Source organism: Branchiostoma floridae, chromosome 15, assembly GCF_000003815.2.
Source record: "Branchiostoma floridae strain S238N-H82 chromosome 15, Bfl_VNyyK, whole genome shotgun sequence".
Classification (NCBI taxonomy): domain Eukaryota; kingdom Metazoa; phylum Chordata; class Leptocardii; order Amphioxiformes; family Branchiostomatidae; genus Branchiostoma; species Branchiostoma floridae.
Genome location: NC_049993.1, coordinates 9,970,439 through 9,993,318, shown reverse-complemented (window position 1 = coordinate 9,993,318; position 22,880 = coordinate 9,970,439). Strand labels below are relative to the sequence as shown.

Sequence of the window (22,880 nt, the reverse complement as noted above, 5' to 3'; positions counted from 1 at the left end):
CACTAATCTCATGACTTCAATGGAAAACGGGCAGCAGTTTTTTTTCATGAATAAATAAAGACTCAAACAAACTTTGTGTGCTTTAGTCAGGATACAGTTTGTATATCATCACCATTATTATCACATCATCATTATCCATGACATTTGTTCTCCAGTAGTTTGACTGTCCTCTCTGACCAAAATGTGAGGGGACATAAAGAGTCAAAAGAAGCTCAACAAAATCATGGCAGTCAAACACAAACCTATTTTATATAATTGCAATAGTATTTAATGTCTGTATAAGTAGAGATCTATCAAAGTCAATGGATATTTAGTTTTAATAAATGAAAACAGAATAGAACATATATCCTAGTAAAATATGTAATATAATTGCAGACACAGTTGACAATAATAAAACACATTTGTATACTACATGTGGCATCATATTTGCCTATGAGTTGAGTTACTCCATGTGATATACACATCTATAAAAAAAAAGATCTTTGTGGAAAAAATTCCCATAGCTGTTCTTTTCTTGTGCTGAAACAAAATAGGCAACTTTGATATGTTACACAATATTGATGAGCTCTCTTATCTTCATGAGAATTGCCAACAAAGGCAAAAACTTTACTTTGGAGTATTGCAATGCTGAAAACAGTTGGACATGACAGGATGAACCTGTACACGTGAAGTAGTGTGATGGATGTCACTTGGAACATATTAATAATAACATCCAGATTTAGTTTCTGTGTCTGATCAAGGAAGTTATATCACATTGGTCTGATCCAGTTGTACAGCCTAAACTGTGTTTAACAACCCTAGTTCTGCTATACAAGTCAATTGTTTGATCTGCACATACATGATGCCTGTATCCGACTTCATTATTTCTATAGATATGGGTTGGGTTATTTCTTACCTAAATGTTTCATGCCACAGCATAGCTGGGGAAGTAACTCTGCAGCAGTAGCATAAAACAAGTTTTACTGTTCTGTTGAAAGCAATCAGACCTGGGGGATTACATTGGCAAAGGAACACCAGCAGGGCAAGAGTTACTAGTAACCTGGATGTCTGATCTTCATAGAAGTGAAACAGAAAAGACTGTTTTCTCCCAACTCTCCTTTTCCCTGTTGTGTTTCTTTAATCAGTTCTTTTTTCTCCTCCTTTTGTTCTTCTTCTGAGGCTTCTCATCTTCGGAGTCAGTCTCATCTCTGGGCGTGGCGAAGACTTCGTCTGTCGGGTCGACCGGGTATGTCTCATCTGTCTTTCTCTCCTGGAGCGCCTTTTTGGCCAGCACGCGGTTGGTGTACTTGTCTCCCTTTAACCTCCTCAGGGCACGACGAATCTGCAAACAGAGCAAGTAGTAAAATCATTCTTTATTCCCGAAAATAATTTCATCAGGTTGGTAGAATATAGGATATAGGAGAATTCTTGTACACAACCAACATTAAACTTACTTGCTTACGCTTAAGTCAGCCCCAGTGATGAATCAGGACGAGGGGGGATACAAACTTGGACACGTTTGGGATAATCTGCTTGTCACAAAAGCACCACCTACATCGGCTACATATAGCGGGGAGGGTGTCTAATAGACACCGAAACGTAAGCAAGTAAGTTTAATGTTGGTTGTGTACAAGAATTCTCCTATATCCTCATTCATTATTCAAAGAAATGAAAATTACATGTATCCCAGGTCACATGGGTCATTACTGACTGAACATGCAGGGGGACATTGACAGACTGACACAAGACATTACATAAATGATATTTCACATTTCAGTTTACTATTTCCTTAAAGTCATTTCTCAATTGTTTCAATTTCATTAAAGAAATCACTGTTAGATACTGGGCAATGGGTATGCACTTTTCTCTACTCTTCTTCCTGAAGGACAGGACATATGCATCATTTCTTAAAAACATTTCTCAGTCACATCAAATCCATTTTCGACTATTTTGTATTAGATGATCAACATTATACAGCAGAAATGTGCACCTCGGTATATATAATCATCTCTAGGTTTACTTTGGCTGTGAGGATATACTGCCAGGGCTGACTATACAGAAGCACGATGGTACATGCTAGTTTCAGATCACAACAGGGCTCTAGCCAGCTTGAAATTTTTTTCCGTCAGCCAATTCCCATTGTCGCGAAAACCGCGGGAATGAAGTTAGAAAGACAGAACTGAGACCTGGAAAAACGGGTTTTTAATGAGATTATCGTGTTTGAAAGGGCGCCGACACACTATGTCAACAATCAAAACAATAGCAAAACAAACAGTGTGTGGCTTTCCGACCCAGGACAGCATCTCCAAGCCGCTTGTAGCTTCCACCAAGAATTTTTGTCTGTCAAAGTTGACGGATTGGTTTAAAAACTTTTCCGTCACACACAGCAAATTTCCGTCAATTGACAGAAAAACGGACGCTGGCTAGAGCCCTGGATCACAATTGAATACCGTTAGATCATATGTAAGCTATTCCTCACAGCTTTCAGTGTGATCCCTTTGTAGATTTTAACTGTAAGATCAATGGTATTCAGAGGTACTACTGATAAGGGGTAACTCTGTAATGTTGATTTAATGAATAATGATTCAAAAACAAAAATGAATTAAAAATTTCAAAATGCCCCCAGTAAAGGAATTTATTAGTATACATGTATATACAATGTCGTGTAACATACAAAAGTGTGTCTGATGAAAACTAAGAATGGATGTCTTCACCTCATTAGGAGACTTGTAGTGTGGGTTCTGGTACAAGGTGGGGCCTCCAAAGCTGCCTCCGAACATACGTATGGGGTTCAGCACAAATCTGGGGCCCACTTCTGCCAAGGAACCTTTCTCGTCAACAATCTAAAGCAAAAATACAACATTATAGGGTACCTTTTCATGCTATTATATTTGGGTGTTTCTTTTTCTTACATGTGAACATTTCTATCAAACAAGTTGATCTTGAGCCCCCATTGACAGCCTGCCAGATAGGGATTGCTATGAACATGAAGAACTGTCAAAACATAGAATAAGATAAGAAATCTTGTCATCACATTTCCAAGCTGACAATTCTAAGATAATATAATGCCAGAGGTAGCCCATACACAACAAAAGCAATGAAGAATGTACAGTATTCAGCATCTACACTTTGTATAACAAACACTCACTTGTTTCACTGACTGCTCAATATCCCCTCTGTTCATTCTTGTATTGTATAGAAATTATGTATATGTATGTGGTCACAATATCAGCTAGGTATGTTTGTAGTTACCTAGTGTCCACAAGGTATTGTACCTGTTGCAATTCAAATAAAGTCAAATCTGCTCTGAAAGAAGAAGAGTGTACAGAATCCAGCAGTCAAACTTTTTACTATCAACACCGTTGTTTTACTGTCTCCTGACCTGATAGTTGCGGAACCATATTCTGTCATCCACCACGGAGAAGGTATAGACATGGTCCACAAACGGCTGGCTCCGGGGGTGGTGGTACGGCGTGCTGAAGGTCTGACACAACAACAACAAATTAGAAAACACAAGAGCAATAAATCTTTCAAAAGAATATATTTGAACATGGGTAATAGATTGGTGCCACTTTCTTCATCTGGTTCATACAAACCTGCGGGACTCATTCATACGGTAACTCTTAGTCTAATGGTTAGTAAGGGGAGGCCTTTAGAAGTACAGATGGGCCGGTTATGAGAGGTGCTCTGAAACCCCAGATTAACAAACATGGCGCTGGGTTTGATGAAGTGTTTAACATGGGGACAGACCACAAACAGTGGTGGTCGGACTAGCACAGGGGTCTGTGGACCCAAAACTCGTTACGACCAGCTAGGTAAGGCTGTTAGGAAGTGAGAGAATTACAAGGACAAGTGCATCGGCATGTTTACTTGAAGATTTTTTCGTTTGCTGTGATGGGGGGGGGCACCACATCTGTTAATAGGGCTAATGGATAAGACTGCAAGCAAGAGAAGCACTCCAAAGTGGCGGATAATCTATCCTATGAATACAAAATGTATCGTGAATTTGCTGTAAGTACTGTAATCCTATTATATATTGTGTATGATACAGACTTAACCTAACTTTGTTTTAATCCTAACATCTATACTAATCATAGACTGTACATTCTTTGGATTACCTGTGTGAACAGTTCTTTCACAACACTCCAGTGGGGATGTTCATCAAAACTCTACAAAAAAAAAGAAAACATTTTGTCACATGCATGCAGTAGAAATGCATGGAGATCTATTACTGATGCAAATAATATGGCTGTGGTGTTACAGAAAAATAACACATACTAGCCCAAAATACAATGCACTACTAGTACTAAATAGATTATGGTTCAAACTCTTCTTCTGGATAATATCAAAATTTTATTCAGACGTTTCGGAAGGCATCCACCTTCCTTCCTCAGTGAAATGAAAATGAAGACAAACAATTTCTCGGAACAAAGAATAATTCTTATGTAACACCTTAGCCATTACCTTTTTTGCTTATTTAGAACATAAGAATTATTCTTTGTTCCGAGAAATTGTCTGTCTTCATTTTAATTTCACTGAGGAAGGAAGGTGGATGCCTTCCGAAACGTCTGAATAAAATTTTGATATTACACATGTATACAGAAGAAGAGTTTGAACCATAATCTATTTATCATATCCTGGATGTCTAACCTTCACAAACACTACTAGTACTAGTACTATACACTACTAGGTACTACAACAATGCACAACTATATAATAAAACAAATCCTAGGTTACTTATGTCTGAATTTTGTACCTTGTCAAATGTGACTATGGGTCTGGAACCTTTCAGACAGTTTCCTGTCAACTTGAGTTCTCCCATTGTGTGAACTGAAACAAAAACATATAGAAATGCAGAAGATGAATAAAAACACTGTTGGTATTGAAAAAAAATCTAAACATTGGGGCATGATTGGCAGGCTTGGACAAGCCCTATTTTCCAGGACTAGTGAAAGTGCTGATCGGGTAAGTGCATGACCTACCCCACTTGCCCGATCGGGCAAGTAAGATTTTTCCATTGAGTGAGATTTCAATATACTTCTCACTTTTGATGGTCATGACATCAAGCAATGGTCAACATAGAAAAACAGAGGCAATAATAAAAAAACACATTTCTGGAAGTGAAAATGCATAAAACAGTGACATTTTAATTTTGGGCAAGTCAAAAGTTGGTTTGGGCAAGTAAACCCTTTATTTGCTTGCCCAATAGGACAAGTGAATTTTGGAAAACTTGTCCAACCCTAATTTTAAATACTGCAAAGGATGAAAGATGAAAAAAATATATGTTTAAATGCAACACAACATAAACAGCAATGAGATTCATACACATTGTAAAACAGTATAAATCCACATACCATTCTCCACCAGAAATTTCACAGAGGGGCCATGAGGAACATTTGACACCCTGAAAAGTGAAAGAGAAACATTCATTCTCTATACCACTATAATGGCATAGTAACAGTGAACTGGCCACTGGGACAAGAGCATATGGTAGCCCCCACCTGCGGTTCAAGGGTGTTGTTAAATCGGACTTGAAATACCTTGATATAAAGTTATAATAAACATTAATACATGGGAGTTACTTGCAGCAAACTGAACTCTCTGGAGACAGGAAGTTAAGGAGGGGTTGGAAAGGGGGGAAGAAAAGCAGAAACTTGCCTCAAAACTCAGATGTAAAGAGCATTAAAACAAATTTGTGTACAACATTATAGTCTTGCGAACCTGACGAATGGCTACTACTACTAGATGGCATCAACATAGCAAACAAGATCTCTTTTCCTTATCATCCAAACAATTTTTAATCAGAATTACCATCAGTACTCACCACATGTACAGATCCATCTTCTTCCTGGCCTCCAGATAAACACACTTGTTGCAGTTCTTCATCTCACACATCTGTGGAGGGAAAATCATCACTAGACTTAACTTCTTTGTTATCATGTCAGCTAATGGACAATTATAAATAAAGCATCTAAAGCATTGGTGTCTGTTTCATGTATTTGTACTTATGTTTTTTTACTGTTGTGAGCACTGGAAGAGTAGCTTCCTAGGGGGCTAAAGGGCTCAACTCAACTTTTCTAGCATCAGTCATTTCCTCAAAAGCTTCAGGGTAATATAGAATGATTCTGTTTAGTATTAGCAGCTAATCAAGCAACTGACTTATAAACCATTGTAATAAGTATTACCTCATTTATGAGTTGGATGTTTTCCTTTTTGTGCATCTTGCTCTCTGAAAGTAGAAAAAGTTCACCATGAGACATACATTAACTAAGGTAAATCATACCTTACAGGAAAACTAGGCAAGATCTTTTACTGTTCAACAACTGCAAAGACTGTATCAAAGACTGTATTAAAGACAACAAAACAGTCAAGTCTGTACACTGACTGACCATCTGGCCATTGCAGACATTTTAGGGTGGTTCTTTAGTTGTTTTCCCCCATTGACCCAAGCATTAAGAATCCTGTCATTGGTCAAACTAAACTTAACTAAAATGTCATTAATGTCCATCTCACCATGGGCAAGTTTGATTTTGTAACATACAGTAAATGTATGCGCTGGAGTGCTTACCTGCTTTAGCATGAGGCATGAGCATCTTAAGGTCGTTCATGAGATGTCTGGCTCGGTAAGAAACTCCGCGGGAACAGAACACCAGACACCGCTGCTTGTTGGTCCACTTGCCCTACAGGTATCAAAAAGTATCATCAAGTACAGTCAAGTTCACTTGAAAAAAGACCGCTAGATATAATAATTTTAGCTCAAGTTGTCTAATTTTGGGGCTTGTTTAGGCAATACTTTATTACTTTTCTGAAAGTTTCCAATGAAATAATGATGCCAATGTGTCTTAAAATAAACAGCATTGTCACCAAAATGCACATTCGTTGGCTTTCCAAACAAAGTTTAAGAAAAAACGTTATGTCAACCTGTTATGTGCGGCTGTCCGGCTACACTTTCACTACACCAGTCACACAACACAAAATGCTCAGTCGCTATTTCAGTGAGCAAAATTTCTAACATTTCGTTTGGTAAAAATAACCCTTACCCCATGTAAAGGTGGAGGGTCCTCTCTTGTGACTGGTGCAGGAGTCTCCTGTTCTTCTGTTTCTGAGTCCTCCTCTTCAGACTCCTCTGAGTTCTCCTCTAAAGTAACTGGAGGTTTGGGCTGATGTGCACCTTCCCTCTGCATCTTCTTCTTCAACTTCTTCTGCACCTTTCTCCGTTCGTTACGTCGCTGACAAAAAAGACATATTGTTGTGACCTGCTGACTACTTTTGACATGTTCAGGGCAATAAGCATGTTCAAAAGTAGTACAAGCAACCCAGTACAGAAAGAAATGGCCATAAAAAGTTTATCAAGAGCCAAAATTGACAAAAAAAGGCCCAGAATGTCTGCTATGGAGGTTAAGCTATAAGCATATTCATAGTTCTAAGTACCCATGTGCAGTGAAAGGAATTGTGGATAATATGTCAGAAGGGAAGTCTCCAGAAACAGTTCTCATCTCTTTGCATACCAATGTCCAGCTAAAACTTTAAAGAAAGGTAGCCTGGATACCATACCCCAACCTCAAAAATATCTTTCGTGTTGGGGTCTGGCAGGACGGCTGTAGAAAGGTTCTTGAAGGCCCTTGATCAGAGCGAGGAGAACCTAGGATTTATGACCACTCTCACCACAGGTAGCCGGCTACAACACACCACAGTTGGTCAGCAGGCTATCACAGTAGCGAATCAGGTACATTTGTATAACCCCAACGGTGCTGTAATACACCGTATGACTATGGCTGACTGACTGACTGGCCAGACGTGTTAAATGTTATGTCTCAGGGGCCTTCACCTGACATATTCCTGTTGCTGCACATGCTTACTTGGAAGTGTGACTGAAAGAGCTTATTCCATGATACTGTGGGGAAAATCGTGTCAAATAGCACTATAGAAAAAGTTCCAGTAAACTACTACTAATTTCATAATTTTATGAAGAATTTTTCATATAATCTATGATATCATGAATGGGTTTGAATTTCGTGTATCTTTCCTCCCTAACTTAGAATATGTACTTCAGGAAAATGATTTTTTTCTGCTCTAACTTCATTAATATGCCTTTTATATTCTTCTTCTTCTTCTTTCATTAGGGCTGCCACTCTCAACTTGTTGAGTATTCTGCAGCCATAGCTTACTCCGAGAAGATCACTGCGCAAGCGGAGGGGGACTTTAAATTTTGGATTTGAAATCTGGCAGGGTTGATGCCAAAGCTGCCTCAGCTGGGAGGTTGTTCCAATCCCTAGTTGTACGTGGGAAGAAAGTATTTTGCCTGTACTGTGTTTTGCAGGCGGGGACTTTGGGACTTGGGACTCAATCCAATTGAGAAGTAAGAACATACCACATTTAGCTCATGACAAATTTGATATGCATGCAAACTGAACGCGTGTGGGCACATGCCCCCCTCCCACTACTGCAGTCTATCCCACATTTTACCCTCACATCGCCATACCTTCTTTCTCTTGTCCCCCATAGCTGTTCCTTGCGTTGTAGGCTGTACATTGGGAGAGTTTCCGTCTTCTCCATTCTCGGTTTTAGCCTTCTTGGCGACTTGATCGCCGGTTTGTTTCACGCCACCACGTTTTCTACCCATCGCCGCCATCTTGGGGTCACCACAGGTCAACTGCAGTCTCGCGTTACTTTCAGTTCCGAACGAGATTTCAGCGAGATCACAACAAACACGGAAGAATATCTGGTCTGAAAAGTCAGTTGCAATTTTATACCCTTTCAATGATGAATATGCAAACATATAAAACAATTCGTAGCTCTGGTTATGCCCGATATACTTACGCTGTTATCGATGCTATTAGTTTGTGCAAGCGATGTTATTTTGGCGGGAAAATGCCCGAGTTTCGGTGAGAGAAATTCGACAGCCATCTGCCCCCCTCCCACACGTGTCGAAATGAAGATGGCTTTTTGACAGAAAATCATCAGGGTCATAAATTTTGTTTACGTTTGCAGCTTCCATAACTTGCAGCTGGTCTTTCACCCTTGGAATTTAAGTTTTGTACTGTATACGAAACATTAGAGCTGACTGATAAATAATAAGTAACAGTTCAGTATTGAATCATGGATTAGAAATTTAGGATTAGTCATCAGTCATATATGACATGGTTATGACAATCGTAAGCACTTAAGAATATATTGTGAAGATACTGCTTGAATGTCAGTCTCTCGTTAACATTTTTAAAACGTCATTATGTGGGCGAAGCAACACATTTAGTTTTTCCTCAGATATTTGCATATTCCACCCGGAAATCAGAAAAAATGGAAGCTGTAAACATGTACTCCACGTTTCAAGCTTTTTGATTGGCTTAAAGTGTCACTTTCTCGGTTTTACGTCAGAGGTGAACCTATCAACACACAGAACACAATCGGCATCAAGTTTAATAATAGCCAATCGGAACTCAGAAAAAATGGAAGCTGTAAACATATACTCTGCGTTTCCAGCTTTTTGATTGGAATAAAGTCGCGGACTGTCGCGGGTGTACGCAGAGGTGAACCAATCAACGCACAGAACACAAAATGGCATTCGGCATGCAGTTTGATAATACTATAGCAGCTGAGACGACCAAACAGGCGCTCAAGGAAGATGTTGCCGGTCATGGAATGAACGAGACTGATAAATTTTCACACAAAAACATTATCTTCAGAAAATTGGACCTTGGAATCTTGCAAATTCAACGGTGAACGGACGTGTTCAAGCTACGCAATACATTTGTATATCTGTTAAAACGTGCTACTGTAACATGTTGTAGGACTTGCTGAGTGGTATTATTCACGCGTTGGAAACCAACGCTCCGGGATCGAATTCGTGGATAGATAATAATTTTAATATTTTTTAATTTTTTTTTGCTGCATTTTCGTGAAAATGTTGCCTTTCTTGATGCTTCTTTTCTTCCGATTTTTGCTTTCTTTTCCCTTCGCCCACATTCTGCATTTTTTTCAAAAATGTTGCCTTTCTAGTGTTTACCTCTGAATTTTTTTTACAAAGTCTTAATCAGTAAAAGTTTTACGATACTGTATACTGTAATTGCTTTTTTTTTTAAGAAATTTATATTGTGTTGTTGTTACGTACAGTCAAACCTGTATTAGCGGAAACCTTACAGCAGCCGTATTGTCACCCTACGCTGGATTTAGAACCTCTTTATTTTCAAAACAAAACTGCCTTACCGCCGACAAACGAGGTCATATAAGGTCAACAGACGACACCACTATTACGGAGGTAAATTGTGGTGAAGTTATGTTCTAATACACTATTGGCGTGGTTAATTTACATTGCAAAAACATTGTAAATTGTTACACAGATAAAATAATATGGACTTCAGATTATGATAGATTGAGTGGCCACTATAGACAGGTTTGACTGTATGTGAATCACTGAATGCTTGTCATTTAATGTACTACTGCTATATTCTTTGTTTATGTTCTGCTATGTAATGTGTGTATGTTTGATGGCACCCAACATCGGCATTGCTGCCTGGCATACTAGTAAATGCAGAAACTTTTGCGGTGGTTTGACGTTCGCGGTCCTTTTTCCGGCCACCGCGAAATTAATTCCTCGCGTACTTAAATACATTTACAGTACCCTCTGTAGTGCCTTGTTGTAATTTCAATAAAGTAAAGCAAAAGAAATTTCATTTAAGTTTTGATGCCTATGAACAAGTCAAATAGTTAACATTCTTTCTTCATATAACACTACTGTAGTACTAGTACCAGTGTTTTTCCCATTGTGAACTTTTGCACAGTTGTCATTATGTTAAAGTTGACAATGTCAGACCTAGCTCTCCTATATTCCTGTATTTCTAACCATGTTGTGTGTTTGTCCACCCCGTCCTCGCATGCTTCCATGGATTTAGTGTTCTATTTTTTCAAAGCAAGGCGGAGAGCCATGTCGTCCGAGAACGTCAACGCTAGCGGAGACTCGCCGTCGGTCGGGAGGGGGAGGGGCAGGGGGGTGTACAAGGGTCCCCGGGGTGGGGGGGCCGTGGGGTTCCTGGACAGGAGGACCAACTCCTCCCCCTCCGTGAACTCACCTGACCCCGCCACAAGGGCTGATGGGAAGACGGGATCCCCAGAGAAGCCGCAGCTGAGAAGACCCTTCCCACAAACCATCCGAGACCACAGCATCAAGACTGAGGATGACGGTATGTACACGGGATGGGATGTTGTAACCAGGAACCTGTCCGTCTCAGCAGTAAACAGCACAATTACAGTACTCGCTTTGCTTCAGGAAGTAATTTCAAGTTAGGCAAACCTAAGACAAACTCCCTGAAAAGGACATTTAGGTATAGAGCAATATCAATGTAGAACCAGCTGCCTATGGCGCTACAGTCTGTCCAATCTTTAAGGTCTTTCAAAATGGCCTCTGTGATCTACTCTCCAGTCTGAAACTAGAAAACTGATCTTGACTTGTTCCATTTTGTGCATTGTGTATAGTATATTATGTACTAGCTGAGCCGTTTCATTGATATTGTATTGTGTATATATTAATGCCACAACCATTTTTTAATTGACATGTATATGTAAATATTTTGTATGTATGTCTTTGTTTTGTCATGAAGTCCAGGAAGATTAGTTGCGTGCCCTAGGGCACATCACTGATGGATTTTCAAATAAAGTCTCAAATTCTCATGTAGAGTATGTGAGTATCATAACAGAATTAATATAGACTCACACAGACTAGCACACATGATTTATAAAGAAATGGATCAATGTATTAGTATTGATTTGTGTCAATGTTTCAAGTGATATTGGATGATGCAAATACTGTCTCCAAGCAGACAAAAGGATTCAGTACATTCTGTACTCTTTTCTAGTACTAGTACTAGTATTGTCGGTTGATGGTTTTTAATCCTCCTTGTATACGCTGAGAATAAGCCAAATCCTTGCAACTGCTTGGAGATTTGTGCAAAATCCACAATCTGGATGTATCTGTTTGTTAATCTCCAACCAGATCCACGGTGCGTAATGTGTAGTATCAAACTTCCCGTAGGAACTTCCGGTGCCCGTTTGACTCCCTTAGCCGGCTTACACTCCTTGGCCAGCTTTGATACTATCTTATGGCGCCGTAGGATCTGCTTGGAGATTATCTGTTTGTGCCCTCCTTGCAGTGGACAGCACAGACAGCAGAAGTACCGACACTGACGACACGTCTATCAGCTCTGACAAGACCCTGGCATCATCTTCCAAACTGTCTGTCCACGCTGCTGAGTTTGTACCCAGAACTGTGGTAAATTTTATCCCCTCACTGTCAAAGATTACAACTATATAAGTACTGTAGGATACTGTAAACGCAGAAACTTTTGCAGAGGTTTAATGTTCGTGTTTTTCGCGGTGGTGGATTCACCGTGAACTTAAAACTGCCACGAACATTTTTCCATGGCAATAAGAGACTACTGTCTATGGTGCTACCGCGAACTTTAAACCACAGCGAAAAGTTCTTTTTCCTGCTACCGCGAAATGAAATCCCTGCAAACTTAAATGGATTTACAGTATTGTCAAGTTTTCTAAAGTTTTCAAAGAAACTCTTATTACCAAGTGTTTTGGTACGTAGTACCACCTTCTCCATTGCGAAAATGACTGGAGCTTCAGAACTGCATTAATTTCAATCCTAATGATCATAGCAGACGTAGACAGACAATCAAACATAGGTAAGAAAAATAGAAAAATGAAAGGTTGGCAAGAAAACTTCATTATGTCATACCTGTGACGCGAAAACGTTCGACACTGGTGTTCTGGACCGGGCCATAAGTTCTGTATCGCACAGGTTCGAAAGGTGTATCACACGGGCTCCATTTGAAAAAATCCAACTGTTTCGAGCAGACCGAGTACGGCGCCATCGAAAGTTCGAATACCTGATTCGGACATTGGAACATTACTGTTGCAACATTTTTTGTTCGAGAGCACCAAATTTGTTAAACTTCAGCCCTCCCGCGGGTCGGATCGCCCTCCGGCCTTCGGGCGATCCGACCCGCGGTCGGGCTGGTACCTCGCAGGTGATATGGAATACACCGTGTTGTATTCTATATATATCCAATAAAAATGTTTACTACAAATTATGGCTTCCACAAACCTTGCAAGGGACTGGCTGGGGTAACGTTCATTTCAAGCACTACTCTTTGCAGAACTTAATAAAGAAAGTGATGAATCACTTCTTTATTTTATGGAATATATTTATTTACAGGTACAGAGAAGGGGTTCCAACTCAGACATCAATGCCATCGAGCACCTGAAAGCCACCATTGTACAGCTAACGGACAACCCCGGAGATTTCCACGATCTGCTTGGCCCCCTCTCCGACACGCTGAACACGTGGATTAGCGACGGGAACACGGTCCTGGAGATCGTAGACACCATCTATGAACAGGTAATGGCCTGTCCATTCTTTTGTTAACCCTTCCACCGCTGGATAAGATTACGCCCTGCTTCAGGAATTTAGTGTGAAATGTAGAAATTAGCCGGAACGACCTCTGTGGTGTTTGGGGATTGTAGTTGATTTCACAGTAGCGCTAGACAATGTCATGTAAAAATATACATTTCTGGAAAAAATCAAGACCATACACGAGGTGAATAAATCAAAGACAAGATTATTCCAGGTCTATTTGAATATATTTCACCAATCACATATGGAAATGCTTACTCCAGAAAGTCAACACATGATCGATCATCTGTAAAGCCCATTAGTAACGTCACAAATATCTTTTCAAAACTCTGTGCTCTGCGACCCTCTGTCCCACAACCTGACAATGGCTTTACTGATGTTTGTTTGTTTGTTTGTTTGTTTAGGCTTGTGAGCAGCCCAACTTTAGATACACAGGAGCTGTGCTCTGCGACCACCTGTCCCACAACCTTACAATGGCTGTACTGATAGTTCTTTGTTTGTTTAGGCTTGTGAACAGCCAAACTTCAGATACACAGGAGCTGTGCTCTGCGACCACCTGTCCCACAACCTGACAATGGCTGTACTGATGTTTGTTTGTTTGTTTGTTTGTTTAGGCTTGTGAGCAGCCCAACTTTAGAGACACAGGAGCTGTGCTCTGCGACCACCTGTCCCACAACCTGACAGTGACTGTACTGATGTTTGTTTGTTTGTTTAGGCTTGTGAGCAGCCCAACTTTAGAGACACAGGAGCTGTGCTCTGCGACCACCTGTCCCACAACCTGACAATGACTGTACTGATGTTTGTTTGTTTGTTTAGGCTTGTGAACAGCCCAACTTCAGATACACAGGAGCTGTGCTCTGCGACCACCTATCCCACAACCTGACAATGACTGTACTGATGTTTGTTTGTTTGTTTGTTTAGGCTTTTGAACAGCCCAACTTCAGATACAGAAGAACAGTGCTCTGCGACCACCTGTCCCACAACCTGACAATGGCTGTACTGATGTTTGTTTGTTTGTTTGTTTGTTTAGGCTTGTGAACAGCCCAACTTCAGATACACAAGAGCAGTGCTCTGCGACCACCTGTCCCACAACCTGACAATGACTGTACTGATGTTTGTTTGTTTGTTAAGGCTTGTGAGCAGCCCAACTTTAGATACACAGGAGCTGTGCTCTGCGACCACCTGTCCCACAACCTGACAATGACTGTACTGATGTTTGTTTGTTTGTTTAGGCTTGTGAGCAGCCCAACTTTAGATACACGGGAGCTGTGCTCTGCGACCACCTGTCCCACAACCTGACAGTGTCCAGCGAGACAGGGAACTTCCGGCAGCACCTGCTGAAGCGATGTCACGTGGAGTTTGAACAGCGTGAAGAGGCGGTAAAAGATCGCACCAGACTACACAGGCTGGAGAGATACACACTCTTCATGGCAGAACTCTTCCTGGCACTTCAGGTATGTTCAGGTGTTATAATACACACTCTTCATGGCAGAACTCTTCCTGGCACTTCAGGTATGTTCAGGTGTTATAATACACACTCTTCATGGCTAAACTCTTCATCAGCACTGCAGGTATGTTCAGGTGTTATAATACACACTCTTCATGGCAGAACTCTTCACTACAGGTATGTTCAGGTGTTATAATACACACTCTTCATGGCTAAACTCTTCATTAGCACTACAGGTATGTTCAGGTGTTATAATACACACTCTTCATGGCAGAACTCTTCATTAGCACTGCAGGTATGTTCAGGTGTTATAATACACACTCTTCATGGCTAAACTCTTCATTAGCACTACAGGTATGATCAGGTGTTATAATACACACTCTTCATGGCTAAACTCTTCATTAGCACTACAGGTATGTTCAGGTGTTATAATACACACTCTTCATGGCTAAACTCTTCATTAGCACTACAGGTATGTTCAGGTGTTATAATACACACTCTTCATGGCTAAACTCTTCATTAGCACTACAGGTATGTTCAGGTGTTATAATACACACTCTTCATGGCTAAACTCTTCATTAGCACTACAGGTATGATCAGGTGTTATAATACACACTCTTCATGGCTAAACTCTTCATCAGCACTGTAGGTATGTTCAGGTGTTATAATACACACTCTTCATGGCTAAACTCTTCATCAGCACTGTAGGTATGTTCAGGTGTTATAATACACACTCTTCATGGCTAAACTCTTCATTAGCACTGTAGGTATGTTCAGGTGTTATAATACACACTCTTCATGGCTAAACTCTTCATCAGCACTGTAGGTATGTTCAGGTGTTATAATACACACTCTTCATGGCTAAACTCTTCATCAGCACTGTAGGTATGTTCAGGTGTTATAATACACACTCTTCATGGCTAAACTCTTCATCAGCACTGTAGGTATGTTCAGGTGTTATAATACACACTCTTTATGGCTAAACTGTTCATTAGCACTACAGGTATGTTCAGGTGTTATAATACACACTCTTCATGGCTAAACTCTTCATTAGCACTGCAGGTATGTTCAAGTGTTTTAATACACACTAGGGCTGGGTATCGGTACAGTGTACCGGTACAAAACCGTTTTTTCTTCTTGGACCGGTCCGAAAAAACCGGACCTGAAAAAAATCCGTGGACCGGATGTTGGACCGATTCCAAAATTCACGTCAGTAACAGACTATCGCTACTGGCAATCTTCGGTCCAAGACCAAGACTAATAATATATTACGACCAAACAGAGCTGCTACATGCAGCTGTAAATAATATCTCGAAGTTAAAACGGTTAAAGGATGTATCAATAGACGGAGATGTCAGTTAAGGTACTTAGTTTTGGGTAAGTGTCAACAGTGGCTAGCCTACAACTTAATTAAGTGGCTAGTGATGCGACACATGATTGTATATACTTGCACTGGCGTAAATTTACACTTGCCTAACTTGGGAACAAAAATTAAAACCAAGTAAACCGCAAATCAAGTTACCTATATATTTGTCGCTCCGTTGTGCCCATACTCAGCTTATTTCCTTGAGCTTGAATAGCCGAAATCCACCATACAATGACAACAACACCTGGCGATCGCCGCGCAGCAAAACAAACGAGATAATTTTGATTCAGGCAAAAGAACCAGTATTTAAAACATATCCGTTTCCTTCCTGCATATTAGTTATTTGAGTATAGATAGCTATCATTCCCATCTACAGCTAAACACTCATAGAGACCTGTGTTTGAATCTATCTCTCCAAAATTTCATATGCATGACATAGTACTGCTGTTCTACTGTAATCAGGTCCAGGTTCAGGTCCGGACCTGGACCTAATCCTCTGGACCTGAACCGGACCTGGACCTGAATTTTCTGTACCGGTACCCAGCCCTAATACACACTCTTCATGGCTAAACTCTTCATTAGCACTACAGGTATGTTCAGTTGTTATACTGTAAATGCAGAAATGTTCGCGGTAGATTAATGTTCGCGGTTTTTGTGGTGGCTGCTTCAGCGCGAATTTAAAACCACTGCAAACATTTTTCCATAACAGTAAGAGACTACAGTGCATGGTTCTACCGCGAAATTAAAACCACCGCGAAAATTCCATTTTCCCACTACCGCGAAATTAAATCCCCGCGAACTTAAATGCATTTACAGTAATACACACTCATCATGGCAGAACTCTTCCTAGCACTGCAGGTGGGATTAGGTGTTTGTTTGTTAATTTTGGTTTCCATTAGACTTTACTTGTTGCATGTAAAATCTGATTCTTCCTAGAGTCCATAAACATGATATGGTGAATCAGGGTTTAAAATTGTTTGCGGTAATGAAGTTTCAAACTCAGCCAGCCCAACATAATACCTTGTTTTGGGGGTGAGACTGGGGGTGTACTGAGAGCAGCCTACCAAGGGTTAAATGAGGTGGTACCAGTAGAAAATGGAGCAGATAGAAAGGGTAAAAATGGAGAAGTTTTGCCATTCATGTAACATAGAAATGATTTTTTTATGAACTGTGTTTCCCCGGTATAGATCCATGTTAACGGTAAGCAGCAGCGTATGGTTATCCTGAGGAAGGCCCTGAGAGACCTCATCAACACACTTCTGGACCATCCTTCTGATAGCACACTGAGATGTGCTGCCCAGGCTCTAAAGGTAGGACATCAGGGGTGCCTAAGCATTTGCACGAACCCTATGAAATTCGTACGAATATAATTTTATGTGATACACACGAATCACTATGCGAAAACGCACGAATATTATGAAATTCACACGACTCACTATGCAAAAACGCACGAATATTATGAAATTTGCACGAATCACTGTGATTCACATGAACCTTATGAGATTTGCACGAACCTTATGCGAAATTGCGCAACCACTGCCGGGGTCACGTGACAGACGGAGCGGGATTTTCAAGATGGCAGCTTCGATCGGCGGCGACAGAAAATACGATGTAACACGCCGAAATTATGTATTAGAGTGAAACTCGGTGAAAGATGGTGTTACACAGACTAGATTGAAAGTGAAGTCCAATTTCTTCTGATGTTGTATCTATTTCCATGACTTGTACTTATAAGTTGAATACAGCTAAACTTGCAAGCAAGAAATGTACATGTATATACATGTACTTTTCAGACATTGTTTGTACCAGTATCCATTGTATTTTTTTGACACTATAGCAGGTAGCCAAATTTTCATCCCAAATGTTTTTAATTTTTTGAATTCCTTAATTCACCTCTATGTATTATTGGAGCCAGTAGTTGTAGTGAGGCTGTTTTGCGTGCTCGAGTCAGCTTTTCCAACACGGGACCCCACGTCAATTCCGAAAGACAAATACAATCCCTTACAACTTGTCCCAAACGAGCCGACCCTGGGATCGGACTCAGGCCCATAGATCCATAGAATTTGATCCATATCAGAGTTTAACAACTTTTCTAACATTCACTTCAGGGTTGTCCTATCGGGCAAGTACATGCAAGATTTACTTGCCCAAACCAGCTTTCTGCTGGCCCAAAAATTTAACTAACATTTTTCACTATGTATTTTCACGTGCAGCAATGGAATTCTTTTATCATTGGCTCTATTTTTCTGTGTTGACCAATGCTTGATGCGGTAACTGTGATAAGCAACAAGTATATCAAAATTTCATGGAAAATCTTACTTGCCCGAACCTACAAGTGGGGAAGGACATTCACTTGCCCGATAGACACTGTCACTTGCCCGATAGACACTTTCACTTGCCCGGGACAATCGGACTAGTGGACTTGTCCAACCCTACATATGATCAAGCAGTGGGATTGCTTAACCACTGAGCCACTTACATTTCCATTTGTTAACTCCCCAGCTGACTGGAGGTGCCTTTGAAGACTACTTGGACCTGAAGGAGGAGAATGTGGAGGAGAGTAAGAAGGAAATGGACGAGATTTTCTCCAAACTTAAGAAAAGTGCTGCTGAAAGGAGAAGTGACATTAGCAAGTAGGTTGCACTATGTAAATCACATCATCAGTATGTCACAAATATGCAAATTATGGAGTCATTGAGTCAGTTACAAATATGCAGAGATCACATTAAACTTCTATATACAATGTAGTGCAGCAATGTGACATGATGTTGTCTTCCCCTTTTTTCTGCTCACTTGCCCTTGCATCGATATTTGGCATTGAAGGATAAAAAACTACAATTGTTCAACCCCATGAAATTACAGAAATGAAGTCAAGTTAACAATAAACACTTTCAATTTCCATGTACGACTCATAAATCAATATTTACCACAATGTCTATCATAGCCAGGGTTCCATCTGATTACTACATGGCTTGCCTTAATATAAAAATTGTCTTAAGACACTTATTCCAATTCCATCTAGTGATGATGTCATGTAATGAGCCTTACCATGTGGGGCATGCTGGGCAGAGTCTCTTTGGACTAGATAATTGAGCTATTAGAAGCTGGTAGAAGAAACAGCCTATTTGCTCATCTATGTTTTGATATTTTTCCCAAGAAACGTGCTGCTGCTAGTAGTAACGGTTGTGGAGCTGCGAGCCAAAAACTGGAACAAGGAGGAGTCAGCCCCCGCAGCTGAGGCCTCCCTACCCTCCCATCTGCAAACTCTAGAACCTGTCTACTTTGGGAAGGATGGCAGGCCCATTGGTCCCACTGACACAGGTAAAGCACTACAATGGTTACAGTTTACTGTAGTTCCATTGATATTGGACCCCCTGATACTGAAATAATGAAGCTGTAGACCCATTGAGCTCACAGACACGGGTATATTATTGAAAGCTTTAGACAACTCCTAGAATTGTATGTGCTAAGGTTTAATATTACAGACCGTTACATTCCTGCAAAGTGTATGTGTAACACTGGGCAGTCAAACTTTAAACATTTAGGCAATAGAATTATGCACATGAACTTGTGAACAGATCCAAATATCAATAAGATACATACATTCTTTCTTTCTCACTGATATGCTTTGTAAATGTAAACCCCAATTGAAAGATTATGGGACCTAACATCAGAAGACCTCTATTATATAGCAAATGTTTTTTGATGTGACAGTATTATGGCACCTGGGCAAATTCTGAGAGTCGATTTTACATGCAACATATTGCAATACCCAAGCCTTCTGGGAAGGTGCAGCAGCAGAGGACTACTATGGAGACTATGGTGACTACGGAGACTACTACCCAGCTGATGGGGAGGAGGAGTACTATGATGGGGCATAGTGAGTCATCTTTTTTCCTGTCTTCAATTTAATTGTTATTGTGTGGGCAGACCACTCTCTCCTGGCAGCCAGGAGCTGAATTTTGAGGAATTAACAATAGCCGGGGCTAAATCCACAAGGCTTTGGAGTGGCTGCGATTTGGCGCTAACTCAGATGACCTCAATACAACCGTCACAATGGTCTGGAGTGGCTGCCCTTTGGTGCTAACTCAATACGACAGCATTTACCTCATGTGCGTCCATAGGACTGTATGTTTTTTTATTATCATCAGAATGATATTCGAAAAATCAAAACATGACATTCATTATCATTGTCTTGACATACTAGTGGCTGATATGTAATAGAGTTAATTCCAGTTATGGTGGCCATGTTGGATTTCTGGGGTCATCCGGGGTCATGGCACCAGAACGAGGCTCCAGGTGGTGGCAGTTGGGCATTCTACAATATAGACTGTATTGCAGACATAAGTCTGCCATCTTCGGGAGTGCATTTCACCCCTCTAAGATTAAATACTGCACACTATATGCTTGTTATCTGTAGACAATATTGTTTTGGACATTTGAACTCGATTTTGGTGATATTTTTTATCAATTCTCCCCTCCTTGTAGCCCTCCATTTGAGCTTGAGGATGGAACTGAGATGGATGAAGAAGCAGCCATGGCCTTTGAAGACTTCCTCCGAGACAGTGAACAGATATAACTCAAGTTACTGACTAAGGTCCACCAACAAAAACACTTATCAAACTTAGACAATGCCATTGTCATGACTTACTTGTAGATATGTCATCTTGAAGAGACCGAAAAGTAGAATCAGGAAAGAGAATATTCTTTGAAAAGTCAAAGAATAAAGATATACAAAGTTTTGGTCAACATGTCCGTAGATTTCTCGTTTATATATTTGCTAGAAAATATATATTTTACAATGTCACAGTTTGATACAGTTAGCTGACGTACCTTGACATGTTTTTGTTTATTTGTAGTGTTTTTCAAGGACAGAATAAAGGGACATATCTACCGGTTAGGTCATGAAATGGTAGTGATCTTACAAAAGTTGAGAACCTCCAGCATAGTTCAATTGTAAAGAAGAAAGAAGAAAACTGAGCTCTTGTTTTATGAAGTATATTCTAGTCATATTGATGATGACTAAGAGTGTTATATAGCTTTAAGAACCTGCTTTTTCTTAAGAAGTCTAAGAAATAATCTGCTTTTGCCATTCCCATCATTATCATGCAAGCTTACATATGTAGTACATAATCTATCTTCAAATACAATTCAATCTCTACTACTAAACAAAAAATGGAGAATTACTTGCAGACATTTCAAGTGACATTCATCACTCTTCTTCAGTGTCACTAGAATGAACTGACAAAACATTTCAGTACTTCAAAGACAAGCAGAGGAACATGTCAAAGATACAGTCTTTATGAGTGTAGTGACTTTGACATGCTCAGCTGTTTTTTTCCAGGTAGGTGTATTGAATTCTTCAGCCAGTTTATTCCAGTGACACTGAAGTTGAATGATGGCTGTCACTTGAAACCTCCAGATGCAATTCTCCGTTTTTTTATCCAGTTGTAGGGATGGAATTACATTTGAGTATTGTTTACCTGGATGTCTATTCATAAATGTACATTGTATCTTGTTTGGTCAACATGTTCTACTTAGACTAGAGTGTGCTTTGTATGCCACACTAGCAATGGTACTAATTTCTACATTTCAACAAGCATTATGGAATTTGGTTTGGTTGTTATAAAAAAAAAAGATAGAGATGAAGCAAAACAAAACTAAGAGAAGGCAGTAAGTAAAATAGAAATTGGCATGGATAAGTTCACTAAAGAAGGATAGACAGCCTAAAAGAAATTTGATTTCACGTTACGACAAAATGCAATGTTTAAGTAGTGAGATGAAGAAAACTGAAATCTTGGAAAGAAGAAAGGGAGGAAGTGTTGAAAGAGATATGTGAGGATTGTATATGAGCTAATCGCTAAGGAGTAATAGCACCATATATGGAGGCACTTTTCTTTCCCATGCTGTGGATGATGCTATTGTTGTCCCTGTCACTGTGTAGATTAGAACCGATTGTACTTCAATCAAGATCAAACTTAACTCAGGTTGTATAAAGCAAATGTGTGTGCTTAAAACATTCTCTATCCATGTGTATGTTGCCAGTAGGCACAGCTCAAGCATTACTTTTGACTAGAGTTAGTTGAGTCTGTTCTTGAAAGTGAACTGTACTATGCTGGAATAAATGCGTTCACATCAATATAAATGTTCTTTAGATTTCATGTAGAAAGGTGCTATGTTGCACCCTTGTAGCTTAGGCAATTAGTATTCTGTTTTTATTTTGTTGTTGTTGTTGTGTTTTCCTTAAGTTTCTCACAACAGAGTTGGAGCATCAGCCACAATATCATGATAATTATGCAGAACAAAGAAATGAACCTCCCAGCAAATTGACAGCTACGTGTGGAATATATTCAGTATTGTTCCTTCAAAAATATGATAAAATCAAGAACAACATGTTTTCTGTTTTTGTTCCTTAGTTGATTAACAATTGTGTTCTTGTCAATGTTTTGTATATATATATGTTTGCAGATGGCTATTTCTCACAGTTGTTATATCGTTGATGTTTCTTGCACATAATAAAAAGAGAAAAGGCTGTACTTAAGATTTGATTCTTTCAGTCTTATTACAGCCCATCTGAATAATAAGGCTGTTGTAACATGCTCGAGGCACTTGAACAGGGACCCCCATTTTACGTCTCTTCCAAAAGACGGTACTGCTCCAACTAGATACCCTTC

The 22,880-nt window shown here is 40.0% G+C and overlaps 2 protein-coding genes across 4 annotated transcripts; one reads left to right on the top strand and one right to left on the bottom strand.

Moving 5' to 3' along the window:
• Window positions 1-69: 69 nt before the first annotated feature.
• On the bottom strand, window positions 70-8,656 carry LOC118431419 (ribosome biogenesis protein BRX1 homolog). Its single transcript, XM_035842639.1, has 11 exons — window positions 8,462-8,656; window positions 7,020-7,208; window positions 6,548-6,659; window positions 6,165-6,208; window positions 5,804-5,874; window positions 5,334-5,383; window positions 4,736-4,809; window positions 4,098-4,148; window positions 3,362-3,463; window positions 2,694-2,822; window positions 70-1,321 (listed from the first exon to the last, which is right to left on the bottom strand). Exons 1-11 carry the CDS (start codon window positions 8,609-8,611, stop codon window positions 1,121-1,123), a joined length of 1,173 nt encoding a protein of 390 aa, XP_035698532.1. The 5' UTR covers window positions 8,612-8,656; the 3' UTR covers window positions 70-1,120.
• Window positions 8,651-22,747, top strand: LOC118431411 (polyadenylate-binding protein-interacting protein 1-like). 3 transcript variants are annotated; one of them, XM_035842628.1, is made up of 10 exons: window positions 8,651-8,713; window positions 10,891-11,156; window positions 12,123-12,241; window positions 13,196-13,378; window positions 14,626-14,847; window positions 17,394-17,516; window positions 18,709-18,839; window positions 19,364-19,527; window positions 19,984-20,086; window positions 20,695-22,747. In XM_035842628.1, exons 2-10 carry the CDS (start codon window positions 10,901-10,903, stop codon window positions 20,783-20,785), a joined length of 1,392 nt encoding a protein of 463 aa, XP_035698521.1. In that variant the 5' UTR covers window positions 8,651-8,713; window positions 10,891-10,900; the 3' UTR covers window positions 20,786-22,747. The 3 variants fall into 3 exon arrangements, with proteins under 3 accessions (XP_035698521.1, XP_035698520.1, XP_035698519.1); XM_035842627.1 differs by having other exon boundaries at window positions 8,669-8,713; window positions 10,869-11,156; XM_035842626.1 differs by lacking the exon at window positions 8,651-8,713 and having other exon boundaries at window positions 10,399-11,156.
• Window positions 22,748-22,880: the final 133 nt, after the last annotated feature.